We start from the raw sequence: 23,586 nt of genomic DNA, 5'->3' as shown, positions 1-23,586 counted from the left end.
TTAGTTACCTCATTTCTTTGTTGAAATGGAGTATCAGCTTCCACGTTAAACACTTCTCCTGGCTTCATTTTTGCCTCTTCAATCTGCAAAATAAAAATAATTAATATTGAAAATAACAGAGGTCAAAATGCAATTCTTAAATTACTACTGAACAGCTGATCATTTCTGGGTAAGAGGCAGTGTGAGTTCAGAAGGTCAGTTCAAAAAGTAATCAACTTTGTCTTTCAACATCAATGTCATGAGAGTCCAGTTGTTATACCACAACAAAGAAAACATTTTTGATATGTTTTAGTATTGTGATGATCAAAAAATGGAAAATCTAGGATGGAATGATGTGATGTGATGACGTTTTTTGCCTATTTAGCTGAATACCAGGAAGCACACTATTAATGAATCACATCATGAAAATCTGAGAGTAACTTCAATATTCTGCAGTCTTTCTGTTTTCCATTCTTTCTGCAGCCATATATAATTTACTTATCTCGATCTTGTCACTTAGCTGGTACCTTCTTCTTGCTCTTTTGTCCTCGTTTCCATTCACCAGTTCCTGTCAAGGATCCTTTATTCTGCAGTCTCTACTTCCCTGGTTTTTCAACCTACTTATTTTCCTCCTCTTCATTGTTTCCCATCTTTAACCCTTCTCTTCCAACCTGTGTAATACAACCTCATTCTTTATTTTCTCCCTCAACTTCATCCTTTCCAATCTTCCCCAGATCCACTTATCAACAGTCTACAAGCATTTCTCTCCTCTTCACTATGGTGTCCATGTTTAGGCACCACACAGGACAACACTCAATACACAACATTTCACTAACCCTTTTCTTAATCCTTCTTTTACTGAGCCACAGAAAATATTATTCCTTTTAGAAATAATTTCTTTTGCAATGGCTATCCTCATTTTAATTTCTTGATTATACATTATGTTATTGGGTATTTTGCATCCTAGGTACCCAAAGTTATCAACTTGTTTCAATAAATCATCATAAATTATCACATTTCATTTCCTTAATTGCCTTGTGAAACCCACTGTCTTAGTAGACTTCACGTTTATCTTCATTCCATATAATTCACAGCTAATGTGCAGTTCCTTTAAGGACAGTTTTAATTACCTTCTCATTTTTATATGTAATTCCATGTCATCAGCAAGCCTTACACCTTTCCTCCTCCTGTCACCTGACTGCTTGGAAGCTGCTGTAAGCCAGATCATGTAAATAGACATTAAACAGGTGAAAGACAAGAGCCTCATCCAACCCCTCTCCCATTTTTAATTCCTTCAGACACTCATCATCTACGCTCACTCTTGCTTGTGTCATATATAGATTGCTTATTATTTTCCTTTGTTTCCAATTAATACCAATGTGCTTCAGGATACCTATGATTATTCCACCGGTTCTATCAGCAGCTTTTTCCAAGTCAACAAAAAAGACAAACTTCCCTACCTTCTTCTAGGTATCTTTTATCAATTATTCGTAACAGACAAATTCCATATTTTCTCAGGAAAAACTGTTCTTCACCCAATACTCAACTTTAGACATAAATCCTCTGTTCATTAATCTTAGCAGAATTTTTGCCGAATACATTATCAGACACCAGGAAGTTGCTGCTTTGTTCAGTCTCAACCATCCTTCCTTATGTTGGCTTAAAGAAACCATTTCTTGACACCAGTAATGAGACAGGATAGGAATTGCCAGTGTTGTCCACGACCCAATTGATGATGAGCTACCAGAGATGCACACTGTTTTTCTTTTATTTTATTTATTTTGGCTACACCTGATCTTTGAACCTTTCCCACTGCATGTAAATTCCGCACGGTGGTGGAATGGTCACAGTTTATCAGTTATTTGCCAGTTTCAAGTTCACTGACGTGGATCATTGTGGATTAATATGTTTAAAGAGTCTTCATCAAACCCTGAAAGTCCTCGTGAATTTGGAGAGCCACTAATATCAAAACTTTCCTCTTTTAAACAAGAAAACCATTTTCTTGTTGTGCTCTGTCCAATGCCATTATCCCCATACATGGTGCAAATGTTCCTGACTGCCTCTGCTGCTGTCACCCCTCTGCTGAACTCAAACAGAAGAATACGTCAGAAATGTTCTGATTTCTCTACTTGGCACTCCATGTTCTAGCACCCACAGCTCCACTCACTCGACTTGGCACTCCATGTTCTAGCACCCACAGCTCCACTCACTATCTGCTAATGATAAAATGACAATCTGTAATCTCAAATAGTGAGTGAACAACGAATAAAAAATGACAATAAATAAACCCATAGCAACCAGAACACCAACACACAAAACAAAAACACTATGATCTTAAGCATCAACATAATACTTAAGATAGTCTTGTAGGAGATGGCATCCTCAGCGGAGCATGGAGCAGAGTGTTATGAGGAAAGCTCTATTATGGCAGTAATGAGTAATTAATTGTCAAAGCATGTATGGATGCAACAGGAAAGTGTGATGCACTCCCACATCTGTTTTGAAACATTTAGGCACGAAGTTATTTATATTCATGCATACCACACTGCATTGACTTATCACGTGTGCCAGACTGTGCTACATGGAGTTATAGTGTTGTGCAATGTGTCTGATCATGAGCTGATCATCATGGTATCTGTAGCTGAGTTGATTGGTTATTGCTACAGATAAACTATCATTTATGCTCATGAGAAATCAGTAGCTAGACTTATGGGATATGACTGAGAGAGATCCTAATGTGTATTTAATATTGGTATGTGGACAGTGTGGCCATGTGAAGTAGTATTTGAGAATAGGAATCAAATTCTACCAGAACTTCATTATTTTGAATAGAAAAATAGCACCAATTCCTTTGGTGCTGAACTGTCTCATTTATAGCATTGCTACTGCCCCAGAGAAAGAATCAACATGCCATAAAACTGCAAGTAGACAACTTACATCACACTCAAGCATTCGCATCTCCTACCTGTACAGTGCACAGTGGGAACATTACTAATCATGCATATATAATGCAATTCATACTGGTGTGAGCTACTTACAAAAGGTATAAATCACTGTTAAAAAGAATGAGGGGGTGGGGGGGAGGGGGGGAGGAGGAGGGAGAGAGAGAGAAAGAGAGAGAGAGAGAGAGAGAGAGAGAGAGAGAGAGAGAGAGAGAGAGACTTAACTCCTTAAAATAAATGACCATTAATAATGATATAAATAAAATAGAAAGAAACATTCCACATGGGAAAAATATATTAAAAACAAAGATTCCATGACTTACCAAAACCACACAGACAAAATTTCAAGCTTTCGCAACCAATGGTTGCTTCATCAGGAAAGAGGGAAGGAGAGGGAAAGATGAAAGGATGTGGGTTTTAAGGGAGAGGGTAAGGAGTCATTCCAATCCCGGGAGCGGAAAGACTTACCTTAGGGGGAAAAAAGGACAGGTATACACTCGCACACACACACATATCCTGTCTGTATACGTGTGGATGGATATGTGTGTGTGTGCGCGAGTGTATACCTGTCCTTTTTTCCCCCTAAGGTGAGTCTTTCCGCTCCCGGGATTGGAATGACTCCTTACCCTCTCCCTTAAAACCCACATCCTTTCGTCTTTCCCTCTCCTTCCCTCTTTCCTAATGAGATAACAGTTTGTTGCGAAAGCTTGAATTTTGTGTGTATGTTTGTGTTTGTTTGTGTGTCTTTCGACCTGCCAGCGCTTTCGTTTGGTAAGTCATGGAATCTTTGTTTTTAATATGTTGACCATTAATAATGATTTTCATATGCAGGATTGGTCAAAGATCACAAGAAAAATGTTTAAAAATATTTCGCCTTTTTTTTAAATAATTTTTTGTAACTTTGTTTATCTCCAAAATTGGGTGTTGTTGCCCCATGCACAAACACCCATTTAGAATGCAGCCAATTTGAATATGCAATGAAACGGAAATGTTAAATGCTGACTCACAGCGGAGCAAATCCAGTTTAAACTCTGAAATGTATTGTAAAATTGACTCATTCCACATCACAATAAGAGGTTGCAATTACGATCCATGGCACATGCAAATGACTGACTAACTACAGCAGAAGTGAAGTCGTAAACAGAGGTTGCACTGGTGTACTACTATACAGTTTCCACTTCCTGACTGTCAATGAAGTGAGCAGGAATCAGCTGGAGAATCGTGGAGATGACACGTGGGAGCACTGAGATGTATCAATAAGTTTCTCAACTGTATCAAAGGGAAAACTCTCTCAAGAAACTACAAAATTATGCGACAAAATCGTTGGCCTTTGCCTGCCTCTATGAGAAATGACAATGATGTACCTTCAATCATGGTGTATGCAATTTCATAGAGTGCACGTACATACAGTTCTCAGGCCCACTTACAGAGGGCACCTAGGCCAGCTCCCTGGTGCACTCTGGTGAGCCGCCAAAGAAACAGCATTATTTAAGTGATCACAAATTACTGCTACATCTATTCTTTATGCTATATTGTCCTGTCAACGTGTTCAGTGTTATGCACAAGGGGCACCACAACAGCTCATTTATCACTGCCAACTTTTCTTCCATATACTGAAGTTTTAGCTCAACCCAACACTTTGTTCAATAAAGCAGTTACAAAAACCACTACACCCAATTTAGTTGTTGTTTTTTTATGTAAAGCATCTTAAGGCTTCAGCTGTACACATGCAACTTTATTTCTCAACCCATTTCACTTGTTACAAGTGTTATTACTGGAGGACTAGAAGTAAAAACATAAATTTTTGTAGTATAAATATTGTCTGTATGAAGAGAGAATCACCTACAGTTCTTGCAAAGCTATCCAGAGAAAACTCGCAATGTAGTTAATATCATATGGTGTGTTATCTTATGTTCAATATAAATAAATGTCACGATGGAAAGCATACAAACAATAACACAGACTTCAATGGAATTCATACAGAAATTGTCATTAATAGCAGATAAGAAACATATAAATTGTCAGTATAACACCAAATATAGTATAATCAAAGAGTATCAAATGCAAAGGAACATCTATCATCACATAGCAATTACTCTATTATAATGTCAGAGGTTGGGAGCAGATATAGGTAACAACAAAAACAGCATCCAAAACATCATTGTGTAACGGTGTCCAAATAATTCCTAGCCTGATCATAGTGGTATCCAATAACAAGATCTTATTACCAAAATAGAAAATGATAATATGCAATTACAAAGGAGATAAACATTATAAGTAACAACTTCCTATGTCATTTTTTACATACTGCATCATTACATAATGAAGTGAGACTCTGGTCTTGTTTAAGAAAACATTACATTAATGTTTTTCCTTTAGTAATACAACCGATTTATATGCATTATGCACTATCAGTAAAACAAAAGTGCTTCTGTAACAGTAATCAGAAGCGAACAAAGGTAAAGTTCCAAGAAATATACAAAGATCAGACAAACCCTATGTTACATTATCCTAACAAGTGAACATTAAACATCTATGGAGTGTGACTAGCATATAAGGACATGTACTCTAAGCATAAAAATACATACATTAATAATGGGTATTAAACTACTCATTTGCTTATTATCAACTAGTATATCAATCAGTGGCTTAGTAAGTTATGCAGCCATATCTGCATAATGTGGCATACATAGTTGAAATAAATACTATATATTCATACAACATCTATACTCATAAGTGACATACTGCATAAACGACCAGTATGAGGAAATTAAATGCAGGATTATGTACAAATTGTGCCCTGACAACATCACAACACATGTATACAAGGGCTGTTCAAATAGAAAGGTGACTTTTCAAATTGTGTGGGCAAAGTACATTTTATTATAGATCTTTTTTTTTTTGTTCTGTTGGTACACATGTCCCGAACATATGTTCACAGTTTTAAGCGTGCAGCATACTGCAACTGTTTTTGACAGGTGGAAAGATTAGATGTGTTTTAGTGTGCTCGGCGATTTTCGATTATTATAAATAATGGAGCAAAGAATTTGCATCAAATTTTATGTGAAAAATGAAATCAAGTGCTCTAAATCACTTGAAATGTTGACAGTTGCATATACGGTGAGTCTACTCTAAGTATAAAAAATGTTTACAAGTGGTGCAAGCTCTTCTAAGATGGCCGAGAAGACGCCAATGACAAACCTCGCTCCTCTGGGCACCCCAGCACATCAACAACTGATGATAACGTCAAAGCTGTGAAGAAAATAGCTTTCGAAAATATTCGAATTACCACAAGAGAAATTGCTGAGGATGTTGGCATACCAGTCGGCAAACTTCTCAATTCTGATCAGAAGAGCCATGATGTGAGCATCACTCAGGAGCTCTTGAATGACATCAGTGATGATCCTGATGGCCAAACAAAGATTAACCTTTTTCGCACACTTCTACTGAATGGATGGAAATAGACAAACAACACAAATACTCCTATATTTCTGAAAGAAGAAATTGACAATAGCATGGATTACAGAAGTAAGGAAAGATCTAGAAAAAAACAACATCAAAGAATCGAAAATATCATAAAGAATCCATTTTAAAAAGAAAATACTAAATTTGGAAGGCTTTCAAAGCAGAAGAAATAAAAAATTGGGACAGAAAAAAGGAAAAGACTTCATGGGGAGAAAATCGAGGAATAATGGAAAAAATAGAAAACAACAACAAGGGAAGAAGAGGAACTGAAGTTGTTAACGTGAACCTAGTCGATCAATATGATTGTAAAAATAAATATAAAAATAAAAATTAAAGAAAAAGATAATAACACCCAACAAAGACAACAGATCCATAACCTCAAAAGTATCATCAAGTCTAAAGAGTACATCAGTTCTTGCAGATTTCAAGAAAGCCTAAGACTCAATAGGTCATGAAGTTCTGTTAAACATCTTTAATGAATTCTGCAATGACCTTAAATAATTAGCATTAATTAGAGCCACCTTAATGGATACAAAGTCTACGACAAAGTTGCTGTGGTGCCTCTCAAATTCCTTTGAGATCAAAATAAGAGTTAAGGAGAAGGCAATGGACAATCTACGATGTTTTTGAATGTGTCCTTAAAAAAAATCATCTGTATCTGGCGAACAAGATTGATAGTACCTGTCTACAGCCCGACGAGAATTGGAACTAAATCCAAGAGAATCATGGTAGACTGTCTAGCTTTTGCTGATGGTATTCCCATTCTTTAAAATGAAGTAGTAACTGCTACTATTCAAATAAAACTTTTCCAGGAAACCGCTGAACAAACTGGCCTGCATATACCATTTGAAGAAAAACATAAATAATGACTAAAATCAAAGACGCCCCTCCAAAACTCCAGACGAAAAGTAGAGACATCAACAGATTAGGAAAATTTAAGTAACTGTGTGATATCATTAAGAAAAGTGAATCAGACAAGGAAGCATTTAAGGAACAAATACATAAAGTGAAATAGCCTACCAAATATCACACAAAATCTGCGACACAAAATGCCTGTCACAACACACTAAGATACATCTTTACAATACGGTTCCGAAGTCAGTAGTTATGTATGCAGCCAAAATCCTATCCCTGAATGCAATCAAAGTCCTCCTCAAAAAATTGGAGTAAAGAGAGTGCAGATTCATTAGGGCAAATAAGGACTCCAAATATGACACTAGCATCTACCCCAAAAAAAGGGTGGTCTATGTGGTACAACGTACGCAGTTAATGACACCGCCAACAGACGGAACACAACACATGATACGTAAACATACGGCAAGGCTTTCATAATGAGCCAGGCTCTCATAATGAGCCAGTGATGCAGCAATTCGGTAACCAGAGGTGCATTCATTTGCTGTCAGGCACCCAAGTCACTGTGGAATTATCTATTCACAGTGTTTGCACCACCAGGCAGAAAATTGAGCTAGTGGCCATAACCAGTGGCCGCCATGCTGCCAGACCGTTCCAGTGTTTGTAGGACAGCCATCATCATCAGCCCATCACTTATACACAATGCTACCAAACTGGAGGCTTCACCAACCAGTGCCAGTCGCCACTGCGAGAACCGTGACCACCAGCTGAAGGCTCTACATCTGTTGCATCAGCACCACCAAGCCACTATGCCACTACACAGAAGACGCAGAATCTGTTCACCGTCAGCCCAGAGATTGACCCCTGGCCACGCCACAGGGCGAGGGCACACATCTCTAACTTGTTGGTGTAATAAAAAGTTTACATGCATGCCAACTGTCTCACTGTACAGATCTTCCCCTCACAAAGGACTCCCACAGCCATTGTCGACCCATCATGCTCATAATGCCCGGATAAGAGGCCACTGCCATCCTGACCACTATAAGGATGGGCCACACACAGCAGTCACTGCACACCCGACCCATTACAATAGAGAAATTACAGATGCAATAGGTAAAAGACTTACACGATATTACAGCTGTTTCAAACCAATGGATGGGAACAGGCTGAGCAAGAACACATTTCACTTTTTTGACTCAAATCCCAAAACCACAATGTCTTAGTTAAGAAATACCAAATGAGACCTCCAACTCATAAAATCAAACTCAAAGATGTCTGCAATACAGATCTCTTCCATAAGAAGATAGTGGCAAAGGGGCTACACTAAGCTGAGCAACCAAAAAGAAGATGTAGTGTCCCATGGACATAGGAGCATATGCACAAATAATAAAAGAAACCTGGACTTCAAAGAAAGCAAAGTTCAATGCCAAATATAATGACACTTAATGTGGAACTAGATGGCCCCAGTGAAATAATAATAATAATAATAATAATAATAATAATAATAATAATAATAATAATAATTCCTCTGTCCTTCTGGAAGATGGAACTATTAGTTCACAAAGCTATTATAGAGTACGTACTTTTATATTACTCTATTGGCAGTTCTGATTCTTCTAGTGAAGGTAAGTACTAGTCGGCAATTTTGTCTCACAATTTCTTAGTTTTCAACAAGTTTTTCATTCTGACTGAATTATACTCTATAAATAAACATGAAATACAATCAGACTGAATGTAGCCATTGATTAACGTGCAATTTTTAATTGTGAGGCTATTTCACAATAATAATAACAAAATCTGTAGTATGCACATATGTAGATCACAAAGAAGCATACGATTCAACAGACAGGCCCTCACTATTCAAAATTTTAGAAGAGAGGATATTAGATCCCAAAACAGGAGAAATCATAAAACAAACACTAACTAGCATGAAATGTAAAGCAAAATTTATGGGAGAGATCTCAGAACCCTTTGACATACAAACAGGTGTGAGACAAAGTGACAGACTCTCTCCTATACTGTTCAACATAGTTGAAGACAAAGTTATGGAAGAATGAGAGAAAGAACTCAACAAATGTGGAGTTTGGAAGCCAAGCCGACTGGGCGTTGCCAAAAACAACCTCTACATACCATAGCTTGCATTTGCGGATGACCTAACGATACTAAAAGAGGATGAACAGACTGCAGTCAAACAGCTGGAAATACTCAAAGAACGTCCAGAAAAAGTAGGTTTACAAATTTCATTTGAGGAAACTGAATTATTTTGTTCAAAAACAGAAACTGAGAACTTGAAAACAAAATATGGTAAAATAAACAGGGTCACATACTTTAAATATCTTGGAGAATTCATCGAACCGATAGGTATTGAAAAAATTTCAAAGCAACATCGCCTCCAAAAAATTGAAAAAGGGTCAAGGTTACCACAAAACCACAACAACAAAAAATCAGTGTCAAGATGTACAAAAATTCAACACTACAATACTGTCATAAACCCAGTAATCCTCTATACAAGTGAAACACTAACTCTTAACAGAAAACAACAACTTGAAGACATCAGAAAAGAAGAGAAAAAGATCATCGAAAAAATTCTAGGAGGAAGATACACCCAAGACGGTCATATAGGCTACAATCAAAACAACAAAATTTTCAAACATCAAAATTGATATTAGGAAAAGGTGAATGAAATCTTTGACCATCTCAGCCAACTATCATAAAATCGGTTGACAAAGAGAATAATAAATTATCTAACCTCACTTAAGAATTCCACACCTTGGCTAGATGAAATTCGAGAGAACTTAAATAATGCAAACATAAGACCAGCCGACATTCTAGAAAGACACACCTCAGACACAAAGTAGACGAATGGGAAGTTGTATCAGAGCAACCAAAAGAAAAACAGTACAGACCAAAGTGGTCAGATGAGCACAAACAAGCCTGTTCATAAAGAATGTAAGTCTATTGGAAGAATAAGAAGAACTCAAAGAAAATTTGATCGAGTTATTTGCTTAACGTCTTCCATTTCTGGGGAGAATTCGCCAATAATAATAATAATCAGCCATTTGACATCCATTGTGGGGTCGAGGGCTACTCAACACTTTCACAGTATTCACTTGTCTTTTCCCTTACCTCTTTGAATCTAGCAAAGAACTTCCCCAGACCATTTCCTGTCTGCTCTGCAGGCTGCAATGACACAGTAAATTCAAGACAACATTAACATACAGTTAAGACACACACACAAACACACACATACGTTCAAGAAATAAAGGCACAACATAATTTCATTTCTTTTATTTGTCAATCTGGTTTGATAATTCAGTTTGCAGAATCGCAATGTATTTGCAAACATTTTGTAAACATGACAATTAGTGCCATCTGTTAGTGGCATGGGGAACTAGTTGTGTAAAGGCCCTTAGACACTGGTGTGCAAACACTCAACTGCCAAGTAACATAGCTCAATGAAACTTGGACCACACATAGAAAGAACTGCTACAGTAAGCACAGAACGTAACTGAAAGAAACATGCAATGAGACGCAAAGACAATAAGTACACTGAAGTTGCTACAATTTTCATAGTCCCCTGGACATTAAAAAAGACAATCACAGTTCTTAATAGGATGTGTGATCACTACGAACGGCAATGCATGCGCTGCAACGTATTTCAGTGGTAGCCACAAGGTCGGTAAGAAGTCCTTGTGGAAGGACATTCCATTTTTCCACCAGTGCAGTTGGCAACTGCTTGACAGTAGTCGGTGCACGTGGACGTGCCGCAGTACATCTCTTCGACGTACCTCAAATGTGTGCGATGGAAATTAAGTCAGGGGGGATATGCAGGCCAGTGCATTTCGCAAATATTCTCTCATTCCAAGAGCTCCTCCACCAAGACATTTTGATGCAGTCAAACACTGTCATCCATAAAAATGAAGTGAGGGCCGAATGCACCTTTGAAAACATGCACATGAAGGACAATGTCACAATAACGTTGGCCACTATGTGTACTGTGTTCAAAAATTTGGACATCAGTACACCCAAGCAACACTATGCCTACCCACACCATAACACCCGAATATCAAAACGATCATGTCTGACAATGCTCACGGGTGCATTATGTGTCCCCACCTCTCTGCAAATGCGGGTGCATCCAGCAGTGTCAAACACAATTGTTTTGGTTGTTTAGGTTTCACGATGTGGAGAGGAATAACATCTTACATGTGTAATGACATCCAAATCTTTGAATGTGGTCCACGCAGTGGTCAACATTATTGTGACACTGTACTCGTTCCCCACATGCCCTTTTTCAGGGGTGCATTTGGCTTGAATTCATTTTTATGGATGACAACGCATGGCCGCATTGAATAGCAGAGGTGGAGAAACTCTGGGAATGAGAGGACATTCAGCAAACGGTGAACAGACTGGCCTGTCTGTTTTTAGGAATACACTACAATCCTGTAATTATCACTAACACAGTGATCCTGAGAACAACATTAGATTAATTATAGCACACAAACAGGCATTTAAACAATCATTCTTCCCATGCTCAAAAAGTGAATGGAATGGGAAGAAACTCTAATAAATGGTACAAGGGGGCACCCCTTCACTTCACAGTGGTTTACAGAAAGATGTAAACATAGACGTAAAAAATCTGAAAGTGAAATCACAGGCCTTATTGATGAGTTTTTGAAAGATCATTTGAAAACAATGAAGGGATGTACAGTAAAAGAAATAAACAGAAGAGCAAAAATGTGATGGAGCGATTGTATAGAACTAAACAAAGTTTTATAAATGAAAACTCCTATGTGTTTGGAGGGAAAGCTCACAATGCATGTGGTTTTGAATTGGCAGTGGGATATGGATTTTTCATGCATAGAGACGCATTTTGGGAATTAGTGGGAGAGATGGACACTAGTGTACGGCGGGCGAACATAACTGTTGCATAAAACATTCTTGGACTTCTTGCCACATCAGTTCAGGGTAAAATCTCATGCTTTCAACCATCACTTCCATTGTCTTCATCATCCTTGGTAGCCCCCTGTAATTCTTTCTCTTAATAGCTATAGCTCCTTGTTCCAATGACATTATTGCGTTTCACAATGAATCCTACGAATTTCTCTCATATAACAGAGGGAAACAATCCACGTGGGAAAAATTTATCAAAAAACAAGGATGATGTGACTTACCAAACGAAAGCGCTAGCAGGTCGAAAGACACACAAACAAACACAAACATACACACAAAATTCAAGCTTTCGCAACAAACTGTTGTCTCATCAGGAAAGAGGGAAGGAGAGGGAAAGACGAAAGGATGTGGGTTTTAAGGGAGAGGGTAAGGAGTCATTCCAATCCCGGGAGCGGAAAGACTCACCTTAGGGGGAAAAAAGGACAGGTATACACTCGCACACACACACATATCCATCCACACATATACAGACACAAGCAGACATATTTAAAGACAAAACAAAATATGTCTGCTTGTGTCTGTATATGTGTGGATGGATATGTGTGTGTGTGCGAGTGTATACCCACATCCTTTAGTCTTTCCCTCTCCTTCCCTCTTTCCTGATGAAGCAACCGTTGGTTGCGAAAGCTAAAATTTTGTGTGTATGATTGTGTTTGTTTGTGTGTCTATCAACCTGCCAGGGCTTTCGTATGGTAAGTCACATCACCTTTGTTTTTAGATATATTTTTCCTGCGTGGAATGTTTCCTTCTATTATATTCATATCCTCAAAAACTAACCTACTTCACAATTTTCTCAGGGTTAGTCAACAGGTGAAAGTTTTAATCCTGCAATAAACCTTACCTCTTCCTCTTCTGAATCAAGGGTAATTTCTTCAATATCCTCTTTTTCTTTCTTCGGTTTTATTTCCATAAGCTGCAACACAATGACCATAACTAATATATACAAGTAGTAAAGGTAACATTTTAATCATCCTTTAGCAATTATATGGCACTGTTAAAAGTAGGACCAAAGATGGTACATTACACTAAGGTGACAAAAATCACGATGTACCTCCTAATATATTGTTGGATCTCCTTCTGCCTGATGTAGTGCAGCAACCCGACAAATCATTGGAAGACCCCTGCAGAAATACAGAGTCATGCTGCTTCCATAACTGCAAAAGTGTTGCCAGTGCAGGATTTTGAGCACAAACTGACCTCTCGATTATGTCCCATAAATTCTTGCTGGAATTCATTCGGGTGACCTGGGTGGGCAAATCATTCGCTCAAACTGTGCAGAATGTTCTTCAGACCAATCACATACAATTGTGGTCTAGTGACATGGTGCACTGTCATCCCTAAAAATGAAGTCCACAAATGGCTGCAAACGGTCTCCAAGTAGGAGAACATAAGCACTTCAAGTCAATGATTCGTTCATTGGGAAAAGAGGATCCAGTCCATTCCATGTTACACAGCAACCAGAGCCACCATCGGCTTGTGCAGTGTCTTGTTGACAACTTGGGTCCATGGCTTCATGAGGTCTGCCTGCACCACACTCGAACCCTACCATCAGCTCTTACCAACTGACATGAGGACTCAGCTGACCAGGCGTCTAGAGTCCAATCAGTACAGTCACAAGCCCTGGAGAGGCACTGCAGGTGATTTTGTGCCGTTAGCAAAGGCACTTGCCGTAACCCATTAACACCAAATTTCCACATTGGTTTATGTGGTTACTTTATGCAGTGTTGCTTACCTGTGAGCACTGATAACTCTATGCAAATGCCACTGCCCTCAGATATCACACGAAGGCCACTGGCCACTGCGCTCGTGGTGAGAGGTAATGCTTGAAATTTGGTACCGTTGAAACACCCTCGATATGGTGAATCTCTTAATTCCCGTGATCACATCTGAAACTTTTTCATGTGAATTACCTGAGTACAAATGACAGCTCCATCAATGCACTGCCCTTCTATATTTTGTGTATGCGGTAGCTTCGTGATTTGTATATGTGCGTATCATTGTCCAATGACTTTTGTCACCTCAGTGGAATGCGAAAGATATAATTTTTAGAATGACAGTGAATTCGTATTGCTGTAGCAATCCACTGAAAAAGATCAGTAATCACTTAAGCCAGAAAGCAGAAAACATCTGTTTAGGCATAATAACAATGAGATTCAGGCACAAATCCACCAGAAAGGAGAATCTTAGGGGATTTGAAGTAACAGATAACTTTAAAAAATCCTGCTGGAGATTATTTATGTACCTGCCCTAACAATTAGCTGCCACAAGCCTCGTATGCTCCTTTCAACCCTTACCGTCACATCCGTGTGGGTCGGTTTGTAAAATTATTTTCTTTGTTTTCACTTCTGTGGTTCATACCTATTCACATCAGTCACATGAGTCTCTCCTTGTCAGAATGGTTGCATTTCGGGTTCCAATTGTTGGCAGCAAACTGCTCCAAAAACAAAGTTCAATAGGTTGGCTAGACTTGTCATGACAAGGCAAGATATTTTGTTATTTTTCATTGTATTGTTTAAATGAATGATGACATTAATGTTTTCTTATCAGAAGAGAAGCAGTAACTACAACTGTACATCATTCTTTGTATTTCTTTGAAGTATGTGTTTATTGTGCAACAAATACCAACTATTGCTTTTGTCTTTTGTTTTTGTTTTTTATCATGTTCAACTGCAGAATTGTGTGCATATTAATTCTGAGATAAGAAATGTCAATTAAAATACACTTTCACTTCAAAACCAATGTTTGCTTTTGCTTCTCGAATGCCAATTTATAAACATATTTTGCCAGAGTGAAATACTTAGTATTTTAAGCCAAATGTCAAGCTGTAGTGATCTGTCTGAAGATGACAACACTAACACTGACCATGCATTACAACTGCTGGTGAGTGATATAAAAGAAACATCTTCAGAGGAAAGCAGTGACACAGAAAACTGTCTCAAAAGCAGTATGTTGTTGTTGTTGTTGTTGTTGTTGTTGCTGTTTTGGTCTTCAATCCAAAGATTGGCTTGTTGCAGCTCTCCATGCTACTCTATCCCATGCAAGCCTCTTCATCTCCAAGTAACTACTCCAACCTACATCCTTCTGAATCTGCTTAATGTAATCATCTCTTGGTCTCCCTCTATGATTTTTACTGACCCCACCCTCCCTTCACACACACACACACACACACACACACACACACTTCTCTCCAGTAATAAATTGGTGATTGCTTGATGCCTCAGAATGTGTCCTACCAAACAATCACTTCTTCTAGTCAGGTTGTACAACAAATTTCTCTTCTCCCTAGTTCTATTCAGTAGATCCTCATTAGTTACATGATCTGTCCATCTAATCTTCAACATTCTTCTGTAGCACCACATTTTATTCTTGTCTAAACTGTTTAGAGTCCATGTTTCACTTCCATACATGGCTACACTCCATACAAATACTTTCAGAAACGACTTCATGACACTTACAACTATACTCAATGTAAACAAATTTCTCTTTTTCAGAAATGCTTTTCTTGCCATTGCCAGTCTACATTTTATATCCTCCCTACTTCAACCATCATCAGTTATTTTGCTTCCCAAATAGCAAAACTCCTTTACTACTTTAAGCGTCTCATTTCCTAACCCAATTCCTGCAGCATCACCCGATTCAATTCGACTACATTCCATTATCCTCGTTTTGCTTTTGTTGATGTTCATCTGCTCTTCTAAGTCCTTTGCTGTCTCTGACAGAATTACAATGTCATCGGCGAACCTCAAAGTTTTTATTTCTTCTCCATGGATTTTAATGCCTACTCCGAACTTTTCCTTTGTTTCCTTTTCAAAAAGCTATTAAGAACTTGAAATTTTTACTGAAAATGGCAATTCACATGAAGAAATTACCTGGGGATGAAACTGAAGTTGAGGCACGAAAAGGATCTGAATATCCCAATCCTCCTGCTCCTGTCCATTATGACAAGACATAAGATGGTTATGATTGCTTCCCAGTCATTGATAATCTAACTTACCCACCAATGTTTAGATTAACTTCATGTAATAGCAGAACCAAAACCTACTGTGAAAAATACAGTGCATATGTCTTCTGAAGCACACATATTATTTCAAGCAATTTCTCATGCAGTGGTAATGTGCTCTTAGTCTTTTAATGATATTTCAATTACTGTTCTCCAAGTATTCCAATCAATAATTTAAATTTTTACTGTGGTTTACCCATGAGTGAAAAAATTTTTCACATGATTTCCCATACACAATTAATTTTATACTAGTATATATTTAATTATCTATACTTATATTCTAGTAGAAACATAAAATAATAACAAAATATATAATTACATTTGGACAAGATAAATACACAGTTTATCAGTTAGTCAAAGTCATTCATACCTGAGAAGCATAAAGTGTGTATTGTATAAATGAACTGTAATCCAAATATACTTGTGAGTTTCTTTTTCTTTTAACTTTTTTTTTTTTAGTATTTTTCCTAACCAAATTGTAGACTGTAAATTAAATTAAAACCAGAAGTTTGTGAATTTAAAATGAAAACAATTGCAGGGCAGAAAGCAATACATTATTTCTGGACAAACAGGTTATAAATCAACACAATTAACACAGAAACTTTTGTAAAGGCCATTGCATTCAAAACTGTACCAAATTCTCTGTCTTTCTACTGATGCTGCTTAATATTTACATTACAACAGTGGCAGAAGCCGAAGAACAACATTTATTGGGAAACTCACAGCCTTGATCGCATTCGATTTAATTGGCACAGAAAAGTATTTTTGTCTTTAACATTATAAGACAGTGATGAAGGGGAGGCATAGCCATTGTGATCTGATGATCGCTGCAAAGCTGAAATAGATTATCTGAGCAAATAAAATAAAATATGGCTAACACTATGAATTCTACAATATTTTTAGATGGGTCATTGGACCGCTTCAAATTTCAAAGGTACCTCATTTCATTTATCTGCAAGTTGTCAGAATAGGGGTCCGACATCTTTGCAGAGACAGTGTCAGGTAAAGTTGGCATTAAAAATCACCTGCAATAAAAGTGAAGTTAAATAGATATAAGTGTACGATATGTGACAAAGAGGTCTTAAAAGATTACTCTCCTTTAGGCACATGGCACAGCCTTACAAAATTTCTGAAATTATAAAATATTTGTCTTCGAACATAATTATTGTTTATCTTCCACTGTTGGTTAATTTTGGCTCTTGTGCCATTTCTAAGTGGTAGTTGATGGGCATGGGGACAAACCACCGTGTTGTCCAAGCATCGGACTATGGTGAGCAGTCACAATTATTGTATAAAACATTCTCAGACTTTTCCTGCATAAATTCAAGTTAAACCTCAAGCTTTCAACAATTACCTCCACTGACTTCCTCAGGAGCAACTGACTGTCGAAACTGCTGCTGTGGTGACATTATACAGCACATGGTTGACTATGGGCTGTATAAGGTCACCATAGCAGCAGTTTCGACAGTCAGTTGCTCGTGACAACGGCAATTAAGGTAATCGTTGAAATCCTGAAGTTTTAATCTGAACTAACATGGCAAGAAGTCTGAGAACATTTTATACATCCGTGTCATTGCAAAAGACTTCATTCTCAAACATAATTGTTGTTTATTACAAGTAGTCACATATAAAATGTGTATAAAAATTGATAGGAGCTCTACAAGATGCCAACAGCCTTTCTTCATTGAATACACCAGTTCCCATCATATCACTAAATTTAAGATATGTTGGGTGTGGCCGTTGGTTGCACTCCCTTTATTTTATGGCAAAGCAGATAAGGAATGGTGGTGTAAAGTTCCTAATGACCAGTCTTTGCACCAGTGTCCTGGATTAAATTCCAAACCTCACTGCAGAGTATCACAAACCGAGGGCACGACACTGTCGGTGACGATTTGTCTGTCGGAGGGGGACGTTACACTCGGCAGCCTCCGGGTTGCTATTGGAGGGGAGTAGTCTATGTGCCAGCACAGGGTTTCACCCTCCTCCTTCTTCCACAATCATCCAACACCAATGTGACACCATACTACACACACTCATTACAGTTGCCAACACTTATCAGATAAGAGGTGGAATCCAAAATTTTCAGGACTGGTGCTGCCATCTGGAAAGAGGGAGTAGTAGATCTTTGCATCGCTAGGTGGTGAGAACTACATATCTGATGAGTCAGTGTGCAGAGTGGCATTCAGCTGGGAGGATGTTTTAGCGTGTCCACAGTGATTTCCGTAAATCTCTGTGTTTGGTGTGTGGCGATTTTACGATGGATACGTGAAGAGAACAGTGCTTGTGAATCAAATTCTGTGCGTATCTCGGGAAAAGTGCTGTGGAGACCCCCTTGCAATGATTCAACAAGTGTCTGGGGGACAGGGCACGAGCCATACACGTGTGTTTGTGTGGCACGCTCGGTTCAGGACCGGCCGTACAGATGTCGAAGATGATGCTCACAATGGAAGGCCCGTTAGCCGCACAACACCAGACATTGTTGCCAAACTTCAACAACTGGTTTGTGCTGATCGACATCGAACCATTCGAGACCTTGAGAATGAAGTGGGTACTGGTTATGGGACATGTCAACGAATGTTGACTAATGAATTAGGCATGCATCGTGTCACCGCAAAATTTTGGCCAAGGATCTTGACTGCTGATCAGAAGGCAGAGCATGTTGAAGTGTGTACGAACCTTCATCAGACCGCATCTGATGATCCAACCTTCGTGTCACAGGTTATAATTGGCGACGAGAGCTGGATTTACGGTTATGACCCAGAGACAAAGCAACAATTGTCCCAGTGGAAGAGCCCGGGCTCTCCAAGACCCAAAAAAGCGAGAAAGGTGAAGAGCATGATTATCATTTTCTTTGATACCAAGGAATTTGTGCACAAAGAATTCGTCCCCCCCAGCCAAACAGCAAATTCCGCATACTACTGTGACATTTTGCGATGCCTCCATGAAAATGTGCTGCAACGACGTCCCCGACTTTGGCATCAAGGGAACTGCCTGCTGCATCACGATACCGCACCCTGTCACGTCCTTGCCCACCAGGACCATTTTGGCAAAAAAAACAACACAGAGGTTATACCCCACCCACAGTACTCGCCAGATTTGGCACCTTGCGACTTCGCGCTGTACCCAAAACTGAAACTCAAGTTGAAAGGCTGTCGGTTCGACACTCCAGAGAGGATTCGAGAAGCATCGCTGGCGGTGATAAACACCCTCAAAGAACAGGACTTCCAGAAAACATTTGACCAGTGGCAGAGCGCTTGTACCGGTGTGTACGTGCGGATGGGAACTACGTCGAGGATGATGGTGATCTTTAGTCCAAAGGTAAGGTTTTCAACAGGTGGCAGCATTCTTCTATCGCACGTCACTGTGCTTCGCTCTGTGGAATTGAAACATGTATATTTTGTATTTTGTAATGGATGCCATCAAACCATATTCAGGACAATGGAAATTAAAATGACCTTTGGTGCCTCTCCTGCTTACAGTCAGCCGGTTTGAAATCCTGTCCTTCTTTTTTGTTAAAAAAAAAAACTCTTCAGAAAATATCCACTCTTTATTCCCTATCAGCTAACAACTTGCTGCTTTGTGTGACATAAAATTAAATATGGGACACATAGACCCAGTAAAGACATGAGACAAGCAAGACAATATACAGGGTGTCCAGAAAAGGACTCCCTGATTTCAAAATTAAATATCTCGAAAACAAAGATCGATAGAGGAATGCAGTAAATGGTATGTTTATTGTGAAAGCTGTAAGAAGTTTATACAGCAGTTTGGAATAATAGGTACAAAAGCTGCTAACAGATGGCGCTGTAATCGCCATACGTAATGCCTAGTATAAATAGTGATCCGAAGCCCAGAGCGATCAGTTCCATTATTGAAATGTGAAAGGAGGTTAGCGTACCGAAGAAAGAGATTAAAACCATGTACTCCATTGAACAATGCGTTTTTCTGGTGCTAGAGTACCACAGGTTAGAAGACAGTCCTAAGGCAACAAGGCGAAGTTTTCAAGCATGATTTAATGTTCCAAAAGGACTCGATGCGAAAACCATTCGTCCGCTCTTCGCAAAATTTCAACGAACAGGCAGCGTAACTGATAATCTAGTGGGGCATGTTGGCCCCAAGCAAACCGCAGTTACGCCTGAAAATATCGCCACAGTTTCTGGAATTATTCAGCGAAATCCAATGTCATCCGTCCGTACAATTGCATCTGAGACTGGTTTGACGCACTCCGGCACGCAGAAAATACTGAGAAAGAGCCTACACATGTTTCCATTCAAAATTCAAATGCACCAGGCCATACCCGTACAAGCTGTGCAACAAAGGGTTGCCTTTGCTAATCAGATGCTCACAATGATTGATAGTGAAGGATTTGATGTTGGCTCCATCTGGTTTACAGATGAAGCACACTTCCACCTGAATGGATACGTGAATAAGCAGAACTGGCGATTTTGGGGTTCCGAAAAGCCATATTGGTGTGAAGCGAAACCCCTGTATTCTCCTAAAGTTACTGTGTGGGCTGCAGTATACAGCAGAGGCATTATTGGCCCTTTTTTCATTCGAGAAACGGTCACTGGTGCACATTACGTTGCAATTTTGGAACAATTTGTCGCCACACAGCAAGCGTTAGAGGATCGACCAGGTACTGAATGGTTTATGCAAGATGGAGCCCGACCGCATCGGACTGAACAAGTGTTTCGCTTTCTTGAGGAATACTTCGGGAGTCAAGTCATTGATTTGGAATATCCCAAATTTACTGGTGCAGGCATGGATTGGCCTCCATATTCGCCGGATTTGACTCCCTGTGACTTTTTTTTGTAGGGCACAGTGAAAGACATGGTCTACCCGAAGCATTTTGCCACGCTGGACGAGCTTGAATCGGCGATCTCTGTGGCATGTGAATCCATTTCGGTTGGGACACTACGAAATGTGATGGCGAATTTCATTCTTCGTTTGCGCCACCTCTGTAGTGCCAATGGTGAACATTTTGAAAACATTGTGATGTGATTGTGTTGCAAAGATTGTTTTCATACGATTATTTCACTTGTGTCTGCTGATATGAGCTGTACAGCGTACAGCGCCATCTGTTAACAGCTTTTGTAACTATTATTTCAAACTGCTGTATAAACTTCTTACAGCTTTCACAATAAACATACCGTTTACTGCATTCCTCTATCGATCTTTGTTTTCGAGATATTTAATTTTGAAATCAGGGAGTCCTTCTCTGGACACCCTGTACAATCCTTAGCCCCTGGAATTTTCTTCTCTCTAATCTTGCTACAGCTTTATATGGCGTGCTTTCCTTTTTGCGAAAGTTCGTCAAACGTTTTGCTACATGAAAAATCGAAATGTTGCTGTCTAATACTGAAAAAGCTGTTAATACAAATAGGGCCCAAGACAGGTGTGGTTACCCAATCTAATTACGTCTATTTTGTCACGGCAACAATTGTAACATACATTAAATAAACAAGACTGTTTTGGCACAAACGGTCTTTTTTGTAACGACAGAATATAATTCACAAAGTACCAATATCAAATGCCTATTAGGCCTACTACAAGCAAAAAGCTTTACTTTAGGGGATAGTTTCACACTTATTCATACGCTCCAGTTTCTCAAACATGATCGAAAAGTAGTAGTAGGGAATTTTTATACAAACTTGGAATTGTCATATTGTTCCATAATTTGTGTAATGTCCCCCGTTTCTTCTCCTTCCTCGTTCTAACAAACAGGTTGTTATCACTAATTCTGTAACTATTCCTACCAATGTCAAAGCTTATTCACAGGTTAACTTCACTAACTCTGCTAGAATCACCAGTTTTTTCTTTGGTTAGGCGTTGTTACATGTTCGTACAACGCGTTTTCCGCACTTCTTCCAGACTAGAACTTACCTGTTATTCATTTATTTTCACTTCTGTAGTCTGAATCTATGGATTTCGCTAATAATTATAACAACGCTCATCATTCGCAAACCCAATCAACCAGACAGCGGTTGGCACTCAGCCATTCGGCTCTCCTCCGGTCAGCTCGTATAGCCGCTTTTGTCTGTAGGAAAGTTTGTTTCTACATGCGACAAGGACTGCCCTGACAGAGACATCATGTACACTATGCACGCATTCACAAATCAACTTACGATTCATTCAGAAATCAACTTATAATGTGTTCAAAAAGCGACAGGTATGCGTTTCAAAGTCATATGAATAATCGATAGACTTAAGTGCTCTGGATGCTAGTCGCTTTGTGAAACAACGTCTTTCCCCCTCAAGAATATGAATTTGCCCACACCCCTCCCCCTCCTAGATCTGGACCTGCTGCGCATGCATGAATCTGGCAACTTGGGTGCTCCAGTAAAATTTTTCCCGGTAGCATCTAGCTGTTTGCTGTGACTGCTTACACAGCCAGCAGCCACATTTCTGTAGCCAGAAACGGGAGAAGGTACTACTCAACTGCGCATGCGCTTGATTCCGCTCGTAACTGCTAAAACGAATCTAATGTAAACAGTTGTGACGTCACGCTCATCGGAGGCAATTTGTTGTTACGAAGCATCGCATAGTCTTCCTAAAGCCTTTGACTCATTTTGCTGTTGGTAGACGCTTGTATGAGCACTATGTTTTGTTGCTGTATATGGCGCATTTCCTTTGCAATTTATGTTTTATTTTCGTTTTTTCTCTCGTCCATGTCTTATTGCTGCAGTATTATCTGTAGTAGTGGGATACATTAATATCCTTTGTTACAGTATCAGTTCTTACCAGTCAAAATTACAAAAATTTAACTCAAAACAAAAACAATGAAAAATTCCCGGAATTCTAAAAAATTCCTGGGTCTTTCCCAGTTTTCTCCTGGATGAAAAAATTCCCGGGCTTTTCCCAGATCTCCCAGTTGTCCCGGGTCGTATACACCCTGATAACACCAGATCTAATTATGTCATTAGTTTTATATATGTAATTGATTTTCTAATTTATTTTGACTATTACTAGTTAGTATCTTTTGTTACAGGGTGAAATCGGTAATTTCATAACTTATATTCTATTGTTGACGTGTAAACAAATATAAATTCTGTAATAATTATAAACATTTGGAGGAACATCTAATAGTACTCTTAAAGTATTTATTTGGCTCTATTCGAAAACATGTTAGCAAAGCCAGCCCTTAATTAGTTCCAAAGTAATTCACAGTTTTGTCCAAAGTACTGTTTGTGTAACGATATTTGTTAATTTTATGATCTGAACAAATGATTTGGCCTAACTCTTGAAGTAGAAGAAACTGTTAATAAGAACCAATTTTTCAATGTATTCAGTTAATCGAATGAGTTAAGTTTTAATTGCAATTTCTGTAAATTAAACTTCGAACAATGTTTAGTTTCAGCACCTATTATTGTGAGGATATATAAGGGCCCAATTTTT

The 23,586-nt window shown here is 38.7% G+C and overlaps 1 protein-coding gene across 2 annotated transcripts in view; it reads right to left on the bottom strand.

Annotated features, from left to right (window-relative positions):
- The window catches only part of LOC124717073, a 137,916-nt gene that overhangs the window by 68,786 nt on the left and 45,544 nt on the right, over positions 1-23,586 (bottom strand). For both annotated transcript variants that reach the window (XM_047243757.1, XM_047243758.1), the window contains exons 5-6: positions 13,033-13,104; positions 9-83 (exon numbers count right to left, since the gene is read on the bottom strand). In XM_047243757.1, the coding sequence (XP_047099713.1) occupies positions 9-83; positions 13,033-13,104 (147 nt within the window). The remainder of the gene's footprint in view (positions 1-8; positions 84-13,032; positions 13,105-23,586) is intronic.

The sequence above is a fragment of the Schistocerca piceifrons genome, chromosome 9, assembly GCF_021461385.2.
Source record: "Schistocerca piceifrons isolate TAMUIC-IGC-003096 chromosome 9, iqSchPice1.1, whole genome shotgun sequence".
NCBI lineage: Eukaryota > Metazoa > Arthropoda > Insecta > Orthoptera > Acrididae > Schistocerca > Schistocerca piceifrons.
This window is presented reverse-complemented; position numbering and strand designations above follow the sequence as displayed.